This window comes from Eubalaena glacialis, chromosome 7, assembly GCF_028564815.1.
Source record: "Eubalaena glacialis isolate mEubGla1 chromosome 7, mEubGla1.1.hap2.+ XY, whole genome shotgun sequence".
Classification (NCBI taxonomy): domain Eukaryota; kingdom Metazoa; phylum Chordata; class Mammalia; order Artiodactyla; family Balaenidae; genus Eubalaena; species Eubalaena glacialis.
The window spans coordinates 81,734,041-81,753,137 of NC_083722.1; the positions used below are offsets into that span (position 1 = coordinate 81,734,041).

Sequence of the window (19,097 nt, forward strand, 5' to 3'; positions counted from 1 at the left end):
TCTTGGCCTCTAAGTCAGTCTGTCATGGCTACTTGGCCACTTGGAGTTGCCCAACAGACCCCTTAAGCTTGAGATCTGGGGAGGGTACCCTTTAGATACTGTCTGGGCTTGTGCTATGATGTCAGATTGCGGTGGTGGTGTTTCCAAGAAATTTTGTTCTGTTGTCTGAAATGTAGAAATTTAGGGAAGATAAATTTAAGAGTTAGAAACTTCCATTCTGAACTGTAGGGGAAGGAAGAAACTAATACTGTCTGAGGTTTTATTATGTGCTGAGCCCCTTCCCATCCTACTGCATTCCTCATATCAACCCTTCCAAAAAGTATTATCTCCATTTTGCAGATGGGGACTGGGGCTCAGAGAGGTTGGGTAACGAATTCAAGGTCACACAGCTGGTAAGTCCTGGAGCCCTGAAGATCCTGGTCATCTAATTCCAAGTCTAACTCCACTGTCCTGGGACGCTGCCCTGGGAGACAGCACTGTGGGTGGGCCAGGATTATGGCCTTGGGTTCAGGCAGATGGGGCAAATTTGGGGCTGAGAAGTTGGTGGCAGAGTTCTCTGGCTCTGGGTTTGAGGTTCTTGGAGCCAGTACAGTGGGACTGACCACCGCAAGCCTGAGGTTGAGAGTTCTCAAGTTTGAAGGCCTTGTGGGCTGAGCTAAGAGCTGGGGCAAAGGGTAGAGGTTGGGAGTTTGTGGACCAATACCCAATTTTTAGGGTCCCCAGTTCAAAGAGCTCTGGGTCTGAGGGTGCTGGAGTCTTGGCTCCAACTCTGGGGTCCAATCCTGAGGGCCCAGCTGTTAGGTTCTTGGGTCTGAAGAGCCAGGTTCACGAGTTCCCCATAAAACCTGAATCTGAGGGGTTTGTTTTAGAAAGTTTCTGGGTCTGCAGGGCACAGACTGAGGGTCACATCCTGAAGCCCCTTTTTTTCTGGGTCTTAGGGTCCTTGGACCTGGGAGGCCTGAATGGGAAAGGTCCAGGTGTAAAGGTGTCGAGACTGAGAGTCCAGCTTCTGAGGGCCTAATGCGAAAAGCCCATCAGCGAGAGGCTTGGGATCTTTGCGCCTGAGGGTTCCTGACCGCAGGGCCCCAGACGCGGTGTTTTCGGCTCTGAGGACCTCTGGAGGTGATGATGGCTTAGGGTGAATTGCCCCGAGATCTGAGGCCCGGTGCTAAGGGTACCGGGTCTGCGGTGCGGCTACTTGGAGGCGCGGGTCCAGGGCAGCGATGACTGCGACAGTTTGGCGCTAGGAACCCGCGGGAGGCGGCGGCGCAAAGGGCTGCCAGTGTTGACAGCAGCCGCGGAGGGGGAAGGTCGGCGCTAGGACCCCGAGGGCCCGGCGGGCGGCGGCGGCGCGTGGGGCGGCGCGTGTTGACAGCGGCGGCGGCGGCGGCGGATCCCGGCGGGCGACGGGAGTCGGAGTCTCTGGTTCCTGCCCCTGGTCCCGAGGCGGTGGTGGACGGGCGTTCCGGGATGGCCTTCATGGAGAAGCCGCCGGCCGGCAAGGTCCTGCTGGACGACACGGTGCCGCTGACAGCAGCCATCGAGGCGAGCCAGAGCCTGCAGTCCCACACGGTGCGCGGCCCACCGGGCGGGCGGGCTGGCGGCGCGGGGCGGCCCCGGGCCCTGAGAGGGCTGCGGGCGGCCGGGCGGGGCCCGGGGCAGGGGTCGGCGGCCCAGGCCGAGACGGCTCTGGCGTGGCGTCGTTCCTGGGCCAGGGTCCCCGGGGCCCAAGCGGTCGCTGAAGTCCGGAGGGGTCGAGGGTGGGAACCGCAGCCCCTTGGGCCAAGGAGTGGGAGGGACTCGGCGGTGCCCTAGAAAGGGACTCCGAGTTGGGGGAGGTGTTGGATTCCCGGGCCCACGTCGGGCCGGCGGAGTAAAGAGACCACTCAGGACCCTCTCATCCATTTCTGCCCTCCGCCAGCCATCTCCTCCTCTTTGGGGCCGCTGAGTTTCCCTCCTTTAGGCTGGGGATCTGAGTGGTGGGGATGAGGGTGTGCCGGGCCAAATGGAAGTGTGACTTTAGAGCCTCCTTGTTGGGATAGCAGTGGCCGGGGTCTGCAGCCCCATTTCTAGGTCAGCTGTTTGACCGAGGCACGGGGAGATGGTGAGGGAGGCGGTCTGGGCCCCTGCTGAGGCAGGTGTTTGAAATTGCTCTTTCCCTCCTGTAACTTGCTCTTTAGCAGGCAGTGGTAGCAGTCATTTGAGTTTAAAATCCACTGGAGTAGCATAAAGGAGTAATAGGTCCTCATAGTAGACACAGGCAGAGTTCATTTCTGTTACATATAGTGTCTTTTATGGGTCTTTAAAACCGTGGTTGTTTTCATTTACCTGTAACTTTTTTTGAAAAGCACAATGTAATTTACAAGCAATAAACCCAGAAACAAGCAAAAAAACAGGAGCTGCCAGCCAGTGGGACTTTGTTTGGGAAATAATGAATGGGGAGAGAGAGATTCCTTAAACTGTAATGTTTGTTAGGTTCCCAAATCAGATTCTGGCTCAGAGGCTTGTTTGTTTACCATTGCAGGGCGTTTGGGGTTCATCATCTGGAGGCTAAAGCCCCACAATAGCCTTCTGTTTCTCTTTTTGCTCAAGCTGTTCTGGCGACTTCAAAGAGACCTTTTATTCTGTTGTATTAAAGTGGGACTTTTTTTAACCTCAGTTTCCTCTTCCGACAGCCATGCTTTGTAGGGCTTGTATTGTTCAAAGTGTTCATTTCCAGTTAGGAAAATGATCATATATTTTTAAAGTACATTTTCTTTCATTGTGCATATCTTTAATCCTGTTCTACAGACTTGTGAGAAGGCACTGTATAGGACAGAATTTGTTAACGCCTCTGTAGTTTGTGCCTAAGGGAATAGAGAGGGGTTAAGGGTTGAAATTTAGGGCTGGGAGTCAAGAATAAATTCTGCTATTTAATTAGATTTTTTTACTTGACTATTGACCAGGGAATATTACCAGGGAGTGGGGTTGAGTCTTTTAGGCTTATTTGGTACTGAAAGTCCAGAGAGAGATGCTTGTAAATGCTCACTTCTTCCAGAAAGCATTTCATGATGGCCACTGCCCCAAGCCATGTGCTCACCTCCACCTTAACCTTGATCAGTTTATTCTGTATTTACTTCTTTAGTTTACCTCTCCACCAGGCTGTGAGAGGAGCGACACTTTTGTGTTCATTTTTGGGTCCCAGTTCCTGGCGTCTGATAGGATTTCATGTGTTTGTTGAATGAATAAATAAATGAATTATAACCTTACTTCCTCTTTTTTTCTGTTTGTGTAAAATGGTAGTGATAAAAATTGGAGCAACATGACATCTGAGGTTCTGCATTAAGGGGTGAGTGCTGCAGCAAGGCGGTGAAAGATGTAGTAGGATTCCATTTTTATTGCAGAGATTTTCTTTAAGTAATAAAGTAAAATAATTTAGGGTAGAGAATGGCAGTTCCTATAATGATGACGGAACACAGACAGTGACTCACAGGAGACACATAGAGGCAGATGTGGTGGAGTAAAAAAAATGCAACATTGTCTTGTTTAATTTTTGACTGTTTTGTGTTCTTGTCATTTTAGCTGTAAAATCTAAGAGTGAAAAGTATTGCATCAGCCCTGAACTTTATTGAGAAAATGATATGTGATGCAAACTTTTTGGACTATTAGTGCCTTAAGAGTAAGTCCCTTTAAAACAGGAACTGTTGGAAATTGTTTTGGAAAGAAGTAGTTGTTAAGAGTGGTCTACAGAAGAAAAAGGCATTGTTTTCTGTTGGGAAGGTTGAAGGTGGCTTTCTGGCTTGTTAGCTGAAGAGAGATGGTATCCCCAAAGTCAGAGGACCGTCCTCCCTTTCAAATGCCGAATCTCTAGGAAGTTGCTCCTTGGCTGTAGGACAGGAACCTACAGAGAGGGTACATAGTAGACATCCTTTGGGTTGGAAGAGGCAGGACTTTAATATGGATTTGGGCTGACGCTAGTCATGTGATACCATTGGTTGGGCAAGTTACTTAACCTTTTTTGATGTTTAGTTTCGTCATCTGTAAATGGGGGTAATAAATGCCTGCCCTGCCTGTCTTCCACAGTTGTTACAAAGATCAAATGAAATAATCTTTATGAAGTATTTGTAAAGTGCATTCCTTCCTTCTTCCATCTATTCACTTTATGGCGCCATATATGAAAAGGATTAAACACATTAATGCATTTTTATTGCAAGTAAGCTAATTTCTGTCCGTGGTTGCTTTCATTTATCAAGGTTGTTTAGCCTTGGGAAACAGGATTTATAGCAGAAAATTTTTTGTTACCTATGATTTAGGATTTATGGACTTGGGAGGGGAAAATTCTGTGGATTGGAAAATACAGATGCTAGAAGGATGAAGGGAACACAAGGTCACCACCAGAAAGGCATATTGGGATAAGCAACTGGCGGAAGGTGCAGGTTGATAGGTGGTTCTGTGCCTGAAGGTGGTTTGAATGATTGTATTTTCACTTTTATGGAGCCCAATTAATTTAGCTTCAGGAAATAGACCAGGCCTCTGCTGCAAGGAAATGAAGCTTCCATAAAATAAGAAAGGACAGTATTTAGGGATGCTTTCAGCAAGGGGAGTTGGGGGGTGGAAAGGGAAGGATTTTCCTGACAAAAGGGATTCTGGTAAAAAGCCACACAGGTAAATTGTGGGAAACTTTGGGAGCATTAAGAATGAAGACAAGGAAATATGTAAGTTCTTGACTAAACGAAAGGGAAAACTTCTAAAGTCAGTAGACTGAAGAAAAATGCTTACTTAGCTGAAACAGAAACCAGAGGAAGCTGCCAGTTTTGGAGAAGGTTGTTATCAAATACGCATATCTGGTTTTTGCTGGTGACTGTGCCGTAGTGCCATAGCTCTTAATCTCCATTTCCTCCTTTTTAGGAAGGAAAAAGGTTCTCGGAGGTTCATCTGAATCAGGGCCCATTGATTCTGTGTTTGGTGCATTTTGTTCTTGAGAAACAAAAGATAATTTCAGTGGTATTTGAGGCATAACAGAGAGTATTTTAAAAGTCTGTGGAAAAGATAATATTTCATGATAAGATCTTTACTGAAAATGGATCTCACCTTGAACCTTTGATTTTGGAAACTGCATTCCTGCACAGTTTGTTTATTCAACAATACTCATTCCTTCAACAGAAATGTACTGAGCACCTAGTTGAGTGCCAGGCACAAGCTGGAGATCTGGTGGTGAACTCAACCGTTTCTGCTTTCATGGAGCTTTGTTCTATGGGATTCTGAGATCTTCTGTCTTCCAAGGTGTATACAAGTCAACCAGAATCTTTACCTGTCATAACACAGATACTTTAAAGTTCGTTTTGTGACTTGGTTTAATGAGCTTCAGCCTCTTCATCAGTGACCTTTTTAAATAGTCTTTTAAACTCTATTCACGTATCACTAGAATACCTGTTCAAATGGGATGCCAAAACAGGAGATGTCGTTGCCTTAGAGATCCTGACATTTTAAGGCAATCCAGTGCTCAATATAAGAATCCATCTGGGGTTCCCTTGGAGATGCTATTTGGAGATTTCTTTCAAATTCCAATTTATACTGAAAATTTTGAAAGTTTTTTTGGAGATGTGTGCCTAGACAAGTGGAGACAGTATGATAGTTAACTTGCAGCACTTGCACACATTATAAGAAGATAACAGTAGTGGTTTTCTGGGAATCTAATCACTGGTCTTCCACTTGGTTATATATTTCTCTCCGCTTGTCCTTGAAACCCATGATGGGTGCAGTTGGAAAACTGAGTTGGAAGCTTAGAGACTGGTAATTCGTTAATTTGTAGAGTCAGTCTCTTCTTCATTCTCTTCCTATTGAAGAAGTCAGTTTTTTCGCAGCTTGATTTAGGGACTGAGGACTCAATTCTCCTACATCACCTCTTTCGAGGAGCATCCCACTAGAAAGGTTTCTTGTTGTGGGAATACAAATAAGAACCTGGCTGTAGTTACTAGAAGGAAATGCAGGATTCTGGGGCTAAGGTTTATTTTATGTGAAAAGATAATTTGCTTTGCTCCCCCGGGGGAATAGTGGAAACAGCCACCCATGTGTACACAGCTTCCATGTGGGTTGTGATCTTGAGATTGTTCAAAATACAGGTTGTTGATTGGATGCCTAAATGGGTTCATTTGGGGCAAGTTAAACAAACCCTCCGTTCTCCACTGCAGGCAGGTAGTGCTAGCAGTTTCCGGGCAGCTTCACATGAAATGAAGCTCCTTTCAGTCCCACCCTGAAAAGGGCAGAGCTGGACCCAGACGTTGTTTTAGAACTCATAAGTGCTTAAGTGTGTGGGGCGTTGTGGATGGAGAGCAAGAGGCTTTTCCCGTTGTTCTCCCCTGAGCCTGGAAGTCATCCTTGTCCGTGACTTCTTTCATGGGTGACATGCACATGGTTTGGGGAAATTAAGGTGTGCCTCTTCTTCACAGGTGATGATGGGGGCCCCGTTTCTTCAGTTTGAAACTTTTGACTCAGGGCTAAGGAACAAGTACTTCACCTTGGGTAAATACTCTGACCTCAGCAGGGGGAAGAGTCTAGGCAGCTTGGCCATTTTGTCTCTGGCTGACTTTCTGACCACCAAATTTGGGGTAAATTTGACCATTTCTAGCTAAACATCAAGATATCACGTGTTTCTTCCTGCTTACTAAAAGAGTACAGTTGAAAGCAAAAGGGAATTCTGTTGTCATCGATGTCTTCAAATAATCCAGTAGTTACATTTTTGTGGCTAACAGGTATTTATTAACATAATGTTAGCTTAGGGAATCCGTTGCAGAGTAACAGGAGTCTTCCTGGAAAGTTGTTTGTGTAACAGCTTTATATAATTCACATACCATACAGTTTACCCATTTATGGTATACAACTCAATGGCTTTTAGTATATTCACAGAATTGTACATCTGTCGCCATACTCAATTTTAGAACATTTTTGTTACCCTGAAAAGAAGCCCCCAACCCCTTAACCCTCACCCTGGAAAGTTTTATAACATTGCAGGATGCTAACCTCGGGATATATTCTGAGTCCTTTAACTCTTTGGGTCCAGCTCATTTAAGGATCTCATCAGAGGGACAAATTCTCCATAAACAGTCATACACACGTTTATATGACCTCTCAGAACCTCACTGACCTGAAGCCTGCTCTTGGGCTGTGGACCTTCAGGCTAGAATCACTGGAAAAATCTTGAAAACTGTAAACTTGCAGAGTTACTTATTTCAGTTGGTGAGAGATGTGCATCTAAAAAAATGTGCTGCACTACCATATATACCCTTACTTTTTTTTTTTTGCCACGCCCCACGGCTTGTGGAATCTTAGTTCCCCAGCCAGGGATTGAACCCGTGCCCTTGGCAGTGAAAGCTTGGAGTCCTAACCATTGGACTGCCAGGGAATTCCTACATACAGCCTACTTTAAGAAAACCCACTGCAGTTGACCCTTGAACTACACGGGGGTTAGGGCACCAGCCCTCCTTGCAGTGGAAAATCTGCATGTGACTTTATAGCCAGCCCTCTGTATTGAAGGACTCAACCAACCACGGATGGTGTAGTACCGCAGTACATATTTACTGAAAAAATCCCCGTGTAAGTGGACCTGCACAGTTCAAACCCCTGTTGTTCAAGGGTCAGCTGTATCTAGAGCAGTAGATGAATTATGTCCTGTTATTGTGAAGAGTTGCTCTTAGTCACAGCCTGCCTGGGGCATGTAGGTGTGCATGCCAGGTGACTTAGTAGACAGAGTGCACAGGGGAAGGGCAAAGGGCGCTGTGCTGGAAAGCCCGGGCCTCGGATCTGCCTCTTATCACAGCACCTCTGTTTATGATATCCAAACAAGGCTGCCCACATTTCTTTGACATGGCTCATCAGAAACAGGCCATTTCTCCTCATTAATTCAGCTGAGGCTTTTTTGGGGTGCTGGGAGGAGGGAATGAATGGAGGATTGCTGTGGGACAATCCTGAATCAAAAAATGTCTGAGGACCACCTGGAGATGTGAAAGGGAAGGAGTGTTGTTCATCCATCCTTCCTTTGAGCCTGCCCTTCCCCAGGGGACAAGTGATTCCTGGGCAGGGACTTCAGTCCTGCAGGCTTTGCTCTTTGCAGAAGCAGAGGGGAATGAAGCCCGAGGCGGGCCTGCTCACATCAGACCTCTAATGTCAGGGTAAGGGTCTGGCCAGTGCGATGGCACCCACTGACCCAGCAGACCACAGGGAGTGGCTGGGGGCCCATTGTCATGCTCTGGGCATCTCTGCCCGTGACCAGGTAGATAACCACACTCAATAGCAGCCTTGCGCTCATTTGTCCCATGGGTCCTTCACGAGCTCCGGTTCTTTCCGGGCAGTGTGGTCAGCTCTGGGGGTGCAGTGGGGAGAGGCCCTGCTCTTGGCGCTCTCAGGCTTTTGAGGGTGGAGAAGTGGGTCTGTGCTTGGAGGGCACACCTCTGCCCCTTCCCACTCCTTAGATGGAAAGGGCCACATGGACCTCTTGTTCTGCCCATGTGGATGCCTTTCTCTTTGAGGTGTTTTTTTTTTTTTAATCTGAAATCCAGCCTTTCATGTCTATGTATTGCTATTTTGATTCAGTTTCAAACCATGTTCCTGCCACATAGATAGTAAGCATTCGGTAAGTATTGTTGAATGCGTGAGTTTGTTGAATGAATGCATTTATTCAAGGCGCAGCTCAGGAAACCCTTCCTGTGGACTGCTACCTACCGTCTTACCTACCAAGCTGAGTGTGATTTCCTTCCTCTGAAATTCCCATTCAGTTTTATTTGTCCGAAAGTTGCAAGCATTTTACACTGATTATTTCTTATTCCCTGTTTTCTATTTATACCCTCCCTTTCCAACACACGTGAAACTGTAAATAACTTGAGGAGGGGGCAGTGCCTTAATGATCTTGCTTAATCTCTCCAGCCTCAGTTTCTTCATCTGTGAAGTGGGGATAGTAAGAGGATGCTAGGGCTGCTGTGAGGATTAACTGAGCTCAGACACACGGGGCGTTCTGAACAGAGCTCAGCACACAGATCTCACTGTTTTTGTTGTAGTTTATTACCTCTGTATTTTCTAGAGCACTAGTAACTTTTTAGGCACTAGTACTTTTTAGGTGTTGAATGGAAAAAGGAAAATTATTTATTTAAAAGTTTGTCTCACTGTCAACTGTGACTGCTAACAAATAGCAAAAAACCCAGTAACGTCTCAAAGAACACTCCCACTGCCTTGTCACCCCTGCTTGTTTTTCCCTTTTACCCTGGAGGGACACGCTGTGACAGCCAGGCTCTGAGATACAGCACAGGGTCTCCTTACCGGGCCTGCCTGGCAGCAGAGCTGGCTGTTGGTGTTCAGAGGTGGCAGAAGAGGTGGAAGAAGCAAGTGGGCAGGCCACGGGCTCAGCTGCGGGCCTGGCAGAGGAGCTCCCGGAGGCCAGGCCTGAAGGGAGGAGGCCCCTGGCCAATGCTCATTTCAACTCCTCACATCCCAGCTTTTGTTCATCGCCAAAGGAATCCCAACGTCAGTTCACACACACTTGACCTCTGGCAGCGGGGTGAAAAAATAAAATCGCCCTCTGCTTTGTTCTTTTTCCTGCCACTTCCTGTGACAAGTGACCATGCTAATTGACATTTGTGGGGGTAGGGGACAGCTGACATCTTTCAGAACGCTGCTTCCTGAGAAATGCATTTATATTCTATGTGGCCCAGCTGTCTTCCTTTCCCCTAAGAGGAGTGCATATCCTGGGCTTGGATGCAGTCTGCTCTGTGAATGAAGCATACAGTTTCTGCCGTGTCAGAAAGCCTCTAAGATGTTGGGAACATTAATGAGCATTTATGAAGAGTCTTCTGCGTGCCAAGCACTGTGCTGTGTATTAAGGTAAAAAGATGAGTGAAATAGGGAGCTTATATCCCGGTAGAGGTGGCAGACCTCTAAACCAAAGAAGAAGTAATGTATTGAAAGTGCCAGTCTGGAAGGATTGGGACTTTGGGATTAGTAGATGTAAACTATTATATATAGGATGGATAAACAACAAGGTCCTACTGTATAGCACAGGGAACTATATTCAATATCTTGTGATAAACCATAATGGAAAAGAATATGAAAAAGAATATATATGTGTATGACTGAGTCACTTTACTGTACAGCAGAAATTAACACAACATTGTGAATCAACTATACTTCAATAAAATTTAAAAAAAAAGAAAGAACGTGCCAGTCTGCCCTGGAGCAGGGAGGGCAAAGTGGGCGTGGTTCAACCCAGGTCCTCCTGTGGGAACTAGGAAAGGGTTAACAGAGCCTTTCAGAGAACTTGTTCTAAATCAGCACTCCCCAGGCCTTTTTTTAAAAAATACATCTTTATTGGAGTATAATTGCTTCACAGTGCTGTGTTAGTTTCTCTTGTCCCCAGGCCTTTTTAACTGATATATATATATATTTTTTTTTTTTTTTTCATTATTTATTTATTTATTTGGTTGTGGCAGGCAGGCTCCTTAGTTGCAGCAGGCGGGCTCCTTAGTTGTGTCTTGCCAGCTCCTTAGTTGCGGCATGCGAACTCTTAGTTGTGGCATGCATTTGGGATCTAGTTCCCTGACCAGGGATCAAACCTGGGCCCCCCGCATTGGGAGTGTGGAGTCTTATCCACTGCGCCACCAGGGAAATCCCTCCCCAGGCCTTTTTTAACTCGCAAACTCTTTTCATAGTAATAATGAATTGTGAAAACCTCCTCTGGAAGTGATTTTAAATTTAAAAAATATTTTATTCAGATTAGCACATTTTTGAAAATTATATTAATGTTTGGGATCAGAATTATACTGGTTTCTGAAATCTTACAGACAGTAAGAATTGTGATAAGGTGAATACAACTTAAGGCACCGATAAAGAGTTTCTTCAGACAATTTGCAGAATAACCATTTTTATGATGATTCGCACTTCCTGTATTTCTCACTAATTTCTCACTAAGTCATATTTTGCCATTGGCATTCCTTAAGCCTGCCTTTAGTCATGGTCCATTATGGGTGTAAATAAAAACATATACGACTAAGAACAAAATAATTTTAAAAGCTATGTAATGGTCAAAACTATGATAAACCAACTAAACGATGCACACCCTCATCTGATCTCTGTGGTGCCTCCCATACTTCTTGCATGCTGCACACTTGGAGGCTCTTTGCCTGTTTTGAGTTAAAGGGAGAAAATATTTAAATAATTATTTATTGACAGATTTTTTTTTTTAAAGTAGAAATAGAAACAGAAGCCTTATAGCCTTTAACACATTAATTCTGAAACACTTTCCAGAGCCCCTAGCTGTTCCTCTTGTTCCAAACTCTTACTAATCCACCATAAGGATCTCAGTTTAAAAAAACTAAAGAATGAGCAGCTATGTTCTCTGAGGTCAGGATGCATTTGCAGGCTGCAGGAGGTCATTAGTTCATTCAGCTGATACTGCTGTGAGTATGCCCCTGTGTTCCTGGCACTATCCTAGGCATTGGGATGTAGGTCTAAGCAAGATAGACTTGGTCCCTGCCTTCATTTGTTCATTCATCCCACAAGGATTTACTGTGGAGGATTCTGGTGTGGAGTAAAAGATGGAAAAGGGGGACTTCCCTGGTGGCGCAGTGGTTGGGAATCTGCCTGCCAATGCAGGGGACATGGGTTCGAGCCCTGGTCCAGGAAGATTCCACATGCCCTGGAGCAACTAAGCCCGTGTGCCACAACTGCTGAGCCCACGTGCCACAACTACTGAAGCCTGCGTGCCTGGAGCCCATGCTCCGCAATAAGAAAAGCCACGGCAATGAGAAGCCCGCACACCGCAATGAAGAGTAGCCTCTGCTCGCCACAACTAGAGAAAACCCGTGCACAGCAACGGAGACCCAACGCAGCAAAAATAAATAAATAAATTAAAAAAAAAAAAAGATGGAAAAGGGAGACTAGAGCCAATTGTGGGGCCCCTTGGATGCTAGGCTAAGGGATCTGAACAGCAGTGAGGGGGCTTGAGCATATATGTGGCAGAAAGTGGTATTTTAGGAAGCTTAGTTTGCTGGTGGTGTTCGAGGTTCAGTAAAAAGGGTGAGGGAAGGGGAGAACAGAGTCCAGGGTGATAACGAAGCAGTGCAGTTAGAAAGGCCACATCTCAGGTCAGTGGCAGAAGGGAGAGAAGGTAGAAACAGAAGCAGGAACACATCAGAGGAAAAGTCTGCTAGGTAGGGGCCGGGAGGGAAAAAGAGGCACTAGAAATGATTAGAAAAATAATACAAGGTAAGCAAGGGGTACCTGGTCTTCCCAGGAAGATCGTGAGTCTAAGTTTGGTTTTAGACAATACTTGTCATGATAACAGCTAACATTGTTTAAGCACTTATTATATACCCTGCCTTGTGCTAAGTGCTTTACATTACTTATTTGATAAGTTTTGACAAATGTAAATGTAACCACTGTGTAACGTTTTCATCACTCCAAATATTTCCTTGGTCCTCTTTGCAGTCAGTACTTTCCCTCTGATCCCTGGCAACTACTGATCTGCTTTCTGTTACTATTGTTTCACCTTTTCTAGAATGTCATATATAAATGGAATCTTGTAGGATATAGTCTTTTGTGTCTGGCTTCTTTCACTTAGCATAAAGCTTTGAGCTTCCTCCATGCTGTTGCATGTTTCTTTTTATTGCTGAGTAGTATTCTACTGTATGAATGTACCGCAGTTTGTTATCCATTCACCAGCTGGAAGACTTTTGGGTTGTTTCCAGGTTGGGGCTGATTATGAATAGAGCTGCTGTGAACATACAAGTCTTTGTGTAGACATACTTTCATTTCTCCTGGGTAAATATCTAGGAATGGAATTGCTTAGTCATATGCTAAGTGAATATTTAACTTTATAAGAAATTGCCAGACTTTTCTAGATTCTCATTTGATTCTCATAACCACTCTGAATTGAGTTTGTTATTATTCCCATTTTTCAGTTGGAAGAAAGTAAAGTGCAAAGAGGGTATGTAACTTGCTCCAGGCCATAGGACTGGGGGCAGCAGAACGAAGGTTTGTATGATGCTAGTGGACTTTGAATGAAAGAGATAACAGTCGGGAGCCATAGCCAACCTGATCTGTTATTACGGCCACACCAGTATGATGGCTCCACAAAGCCTAGGCCTAGCCAAGGACAAGTTAGCGGTCCTTCCCTGAGCCGCAGAACCAGACACTGAGTTGGGTGACTGTTTTCTCAGTTCTTCCATTCTGGCTGCTAGGAGTGGAGTTAATTCATTACGTATAGTGGAGGCCTTAGGGCAGTGCTGTCCAATGGACGTATAACGCAAACCATGTGTGTAAATTAAAATTTTCTAGTAGCCCACATTAAAAACGTATAGAGAAACAGGTGGAATTAATGTAAATAATATAGCCTGCTATATCCTGCTATATCCCACTATATCCGAAATACTGTCATTGATTATATGTTATCAATATAAAAATTATTAATGCATTTTACATTCTCTTTGTCATATGAAGCTTTTGAAATCTGGTGTGTATTTTCCAGGATTAGCCTCATTTCAGGTGCTCAGTAGCCACACACTGCTTGGCCACTATACTGGACAGCACAGATGCAGACATCAAAAATATCCAGAGGCACAGTTACTAAAATGGAAAAAATTCATGTTATATTAAGTGGGAAAACAAGTTATAACACTATGCTTAGTATGCTTACATTTTCATAAATATCTGTTTATATCTGCAAATAAGTAGTCTATAATGGTACTGTAGCCACTGGACTACTTAAATTTGATAAAATTTAAAATTCAGTTCCTAAGTCACACAGGCCACGTGTGCATAGTGGCTGCCATATTGGACCTTAGGTCATTATTTTCTTCAAACCGCTGACCTGATTGGGGAAGGCTGAGCTAGAGAGTAGAACCTTTCGGTCTGCATCCAGCGGGGCTTTGTGACCATTGAGATCCAGAGCCGCCATGGTTTTTAACAGTAAAGCACGGGAAAGAAGTTCACTCACTGTGCAGTTGTTGTTAGAGTTTAATAGGAGCGTAGTGTAGAAACAGAATGGCCTAGTCAAAGACCCTGTTCTATTTTGGTGCAACTGCCATTCAGATTGCTGAGTACTCTGTAAATCTCTGTCCACTTTAGGCATGTTCATATAAAAATGCTTCTTTCTGCTTCTTCAGAACCTGCCTAGTGTTCATAGTGGGGCTTGTTTAAAATAGTTTTCTTATTTGTACACAGTCTCTGTGCAGTGCCCAGGTAACATCCAGCCCAGATGTACGTAGACAACAGTCTGTGTACATGTAGTAGGAGGTTAGGTTGCAAAGTGCAGGGCACTGAAGTCAGGAGACTGGGCTGGGAGGTGCTGTGTGAGCCCCACAGCCGTATTAACTCAGATCACCCAGGCCTGGATTCTCCTGACTTTGCCTCCACTCTCTCCCAGCCTCTTCCTGACTTGATGGACTGGTTCTGCCTGTTCAGCCAACCTCAGTTCCTCAGAATGAGAGGGTAGATGGTGAGAAAGCGTTCTGCCCAAGGCCATAGAACCGTCAGTCAGGCCTGGGGTGGAGTCTTTTCTCAGCACTTACGAGCTAAGTGTCCTTCCTTGTTCAGGGCATCTACCCTCTCTGAGCCTTGGGATTCTTATAAAAGAGGAATAGTGATATCTACCTCCACGCACTGCTGGGAGATGGAATAAGCTGAGGAACAGAAGGCGTAGAGTAAGTGTTCCATAAACAGCAATTATTACCTTCAGCTCTGAAGAGATAAATGGCAGCATGGTGTGAGTAGTCACGTATGTGGTTAGTTATGAACTGGAACTCGTGTCTCAGGAAAGAGCACAGTGACATTTTTAGGCCAGGTAGAATAGATTTATGTGTAGTCAGCTCTCCATTATCCTTAGAGATGGTGGCCAGTTCTACTATAAATTATTGAAACCAGTAGGGACTCCCCTAGCTTGACTTCAACTTATAGTTTCAAGCTTTTTTCCCACCAAATGTTTTAGCACCCCTGATACAAGTAGAAGAGTTCATTTATTTGACTTTCATCTTCTGTTTTTCCAGTCTTCCCAGCACAGTAAAAGTGCTGATGAGTTGTAAAATGACCAAAAGATCCCTTGCCAAAGGAAAAAAGATGCTAGCTTGCATTTATCATTGATAACATACTGTGCTCTTATCTAAGCTCAGATAATTTCAATCCTTATCACTCAGGATTCCTTATTTTATTTTATTTATTAAAATTTATTTTATTTATTTATTTATTTATTTTTGGCTGTGTTGGGTCTTTGTTGCTGTGCACGGGCTTTCTCTAGTGGCGGTGAGTGGGGCTACTCTTCATTGCGGTGCACGGGCTTCTCATCGCGGTGGCTTCTCTTGTTGCGGAGCACGGGCTCTAGGTGCGCAGCTTCAGTAGCTGTGGCACACAGGCTCAGTAGTTGTGGCGCACAGGCTTAGTTGCTCTGCGGCAAGTGGGATCTTCCCAGACCAGGGCTCGAACCCGTGTCCCCTGCATTGGCAGGTGGATTCTTAATCACTGCGCCCCTAGGGAAGTCCGGGGATTCCTTATTTTAAAGTAGCATATTTGTTTTTTGTTTTTTGGGTTTTTTTAATATATTTGTTTATTTTTGGCTGCGTTGGGTATTTGTTGCTGCGTGCGGGCTTTCTCTAGTTGCGGTGAGCGGGGGCTACTCTTTGTTGCAGTGCACCGGCTTCTCATTGTGGTGGCTTTTCTTTGTTGCGGAGCACGGGCTCTAGGCGTGCAGGCTTCAGTAGTTGCAGCACGTGGGCTCAGCAGTTGTGGCTCGTGGGCTCTAGAGCACAGGCTTAGTCGTTGTGGCGCATGGGCTTAGTTGCTCCATGGCATGTGGGATCTTCCCGGACCAGGGCTCGAACCCGTGTCCCCTGCATTGGCAGGTGGATTCTTAACCACTGCGCCACCAGGGAGGTCCTAAAGTAGCATGTTTTAAACTACATGTGTGACAAACCAAGGAACTTCTTTAAAAATTGTTTTTCCTGATTGCAAATGTAATATATGCTCATTGAGGGTAAAGTGAAAAATAGAAAACAATAGCTAAGAGAATTTAAATCACATATAATTTCACCTCCGGAGACAACAACTGTTAACATTTGGTGTAGTTCCCTCTTCCTATCAATGTTATCACAGAATTTTTAATCCTTTTTTAATAGTTAACATTATAATATATACCTTTTCCCATGTATTGAAAAATCATTTTAATACATCCTTTTTTTTTTTAAGTTTGTCTTTGATGTGGACCATTTTTTTTTTTAAGATTCATTTATTTATTTGGCTGCTCCGGGTCTTAGTTGTGGCAGGCTGGCTCCTTAGTTGTGGCATGCAAACCCCCAGCCGCAGCATACATGTGGGATCCAGCTGCCTGACCAGGGATCGAACCCGGGCCCCCTGCATTGGGAGCGTGGAGTCTCATCCACTGCGCCACCAGGGAAGTCCCTTTAAAGTCTTTATTGAATTTGTTACAATATTGCTTCTGTTTTGGTTTTTTGGCCCGAGCCGCGAGGCATGTGGGATCTTAGCTCCCCAGTCAGGATTCTAACCCTCATCCCCTGCACTGGAAGGTGAAGTCTTAACCATTGGACCTCCAGGGAGGTCCCAATACATCCTTTTAAAGGCTTGTATATTCTTCCACTATGTAGATAAATCATAAATAGCTTGTCCAATCCTCTTGTTGCTGATATCCAAGTTATCTTAGGGGCGGAGGCTTTGTAATTAGCCCCCTTTAAAACTGGGCGTAGAAGCTGGAACGATAGAGGCTGGAAGGATGGTACTCCTTGTTAGCAATCAGAGACTGATAACATTGTTTCCCATGTTCAGAGAAAACGGCTGCTTCTTCTTTCTCATCGGTGCTCTTGGCGCTGCTGCTGTCTCGTGTGTGCTGATTCACCTGCAGACACCTTGCCTTCACTATTTTCTTAGCAGAAAAGAAAACTAAGTTACAAAGCTAGCCTTTGTGCTGGAAGTTCTAAGTACATGACCCTGCCTAATACTTGCCACAACCCTGTTGGAAAGGTATGGTTTTGCAGATAGTAAACCGAGGCTCAGAGGAATTAGGTCACAAAACTAGTAAATGGCAGAGAGCCGTTGCCCTTTCCCTGGAGCCTTGTGGTTGTGACGCGGGGAAGGGGCGCACATCGTAGCCGATCTCCACATAGTGGCCAGCTCCTGCTGCGGGCTCCAAAAGGACTCTGGGTGGCCTGTCTCTGGGCAGCAGCAAACGGGGGTAGATAGAGAATTAGCCCAAGGAAGAGGAGCATTTCAGTCCTGGCAGGTACTTAGGTTGGTACCAACTCAGGGCGTGAGGGATGAGGAGTTGGCCGCCTTAGATACCAGAACCCACATAAAAATCATGATTGCCAGCCAGATCAGAGCTTGTGTGTTTGTCTTTTCTAGTCAGTTAAATATGTCATGTGTGGTTCTCTGAGATTATGTTCACTGTGTCTGTTTCTGCCCTTTCAGGGCATCGGCCCAAGACATGTGAGGATTATTGAACAAGCGAAGGTTGTATTTCATTTTTAATTACTATTTAATTGAGCCTCAGATTTTCCAGGGTTTACTTTCTTTGCTTTGATGTAAGATGGAATTCATGGATTCCCATCTTAGCAAAATATGTAATTGCTTTGGCATCATTTAGGGGTCTCTGTACTATAGGATGCTACAGAAACTGCTGTTTAAAATGCCGCATCCATTCCGTAGTCGTGTCTCAGGTCAAAGGATTTTGGAGTGCCGCTTTCTCCTGGCTGGAACATTGGCTGTCTTTGAAGTCAGCGTGGAGGCCAGCTCCCCTGGCAGTGCAGGAGTCCGTCCCGCAGAGGAGAGCATGGACTTCAAAAGGCCTGGAGAAGGAGGCATGCACAATACAGCCGCTGAATCTCACTGCGCGGATCAGAGCATGTTTGTGATGTGTTCCTTGCCCCTTCTGTGAACGCAGAGTGGAAACTAGAGAATTTGTTTTGCATAAAGTTAAAGCACAGGGTTCTGTGATTCAGTCAGTTAGGTTTTAAATGAAATTTATTTCACTTGGTTGAAAAGGAGATACACTTGGCTTCACTCAAAACTTAACCTGAGTTGCCAAAACTCAGGTTAAGATAGTGGTGATTCTTCAGATGCCTTTTAAAACCCTTAACGCTTTCATTCGTTTGGGGGCAGGTTTTGTACATTATTGACTTGCACAGCAATTAAAATAAAGCAAAGGCATGTTCCATCCCTGAAAATCTGCGGATGAAACAACGATAAGTAATGAATATTCAGCAGAGCAAGGAGTAATCATTAATTCTAAGTGGAATATTAAGGATTGTAAGCAGCCAGGCAGGTGGCCAGTGGGCTGAGCAGAAGTCCTGCAACCATGAGAATTTCCTCAGAAAGCTTGCTGTCCAGCAGGGTGGTGCCACCCACTGCCCAGAGGCCGCAGCTGTTGTGCCATGTGATACCACAGGTTTGAATATTGATTTTATAAAACCTGAGGGCGTGGGAGACCCGTGGGGATTTTCTGGAGAGTGCTGTTAGACTTTAGCTGCATATAGGTGCACATGAAGATAGCAACATGCTGCCTCCTTCCCGAGGGTGCAGGCGGTCAGTTAACAAATACCCATCACCGAGCATTCGCTGCACTTCTGCCCGTTGGCTTGACCTTGTGCTGGGTGCTATTTGGAATATGAAGAAACGTGTGTTCTAGCCCTTGAAGAACTTAGTTCAGTTGGAGAGGAAACCCAGCCCCCCACCCCACCCTGCAAACATAGGCAGACATGGGACAAAGATAGCCGTAACATGGTTGAAAAGCTGACCTTCCCAGGTTTTGATTAGATAGAAAAGCAAAGGGAGAGGAGTAAGTAAGGGGTGTTGAGGATACGCAGGGTCTGACTGGGTAGAGGAGGGATTAAGCAGAAAGAAAGGGTTAGGACAGTTCAGGCAGGCGATGGAAGAGCATGGAAGCTAGGCTAAGGAGTTTGGGTTTTATCCCGTGGCCAGTGGGAGCCCTAGAAGGTTCCTGCGCGGGGAAGAAGCATAGTGTTGGGTGTCTAGCAAGGTCACTTGTGCTCAGCCTTCTCTGCGGGCCTCCCTATGAAGGGAAAGTGCCGGGAGGACGCGGGTCTGGCAGTGAACTGGGAGTGGTGTGGCTCATG

The 19,097-nt window shown here is 45.4% G+C and overlaps 1 protein-coding gene across 4 annotated transcripts in view; it reads left to right on the forward strand.

Moving 5' to 3' along the window:
• The first annotated feature begins 1,385 nt into the window (after positions 1-1,385).
• Positions 1,386-19,097, forward strand: part of PXK (PX domain containing serine/threonine kinase like) — a 75,108-nt gene continuing 57,396 nt past the window's right edge. For all 4 annotated transcript variants that reach the window (XM_061195457.1, XM_061195455.1, XM_061195458.1 and 1 more), the window contains exon 1: positions 1,386-1,572. In XM_061195457.1, the coding sequence (XP_061051440.1) occupies positions 1,471-1,572 (102 nt within the window). In that variant the 5' untranslated portion in view covers positions 1,386-1,470. The remainder of the gene's footprint in view (positions 1,573-19,097) is intronic.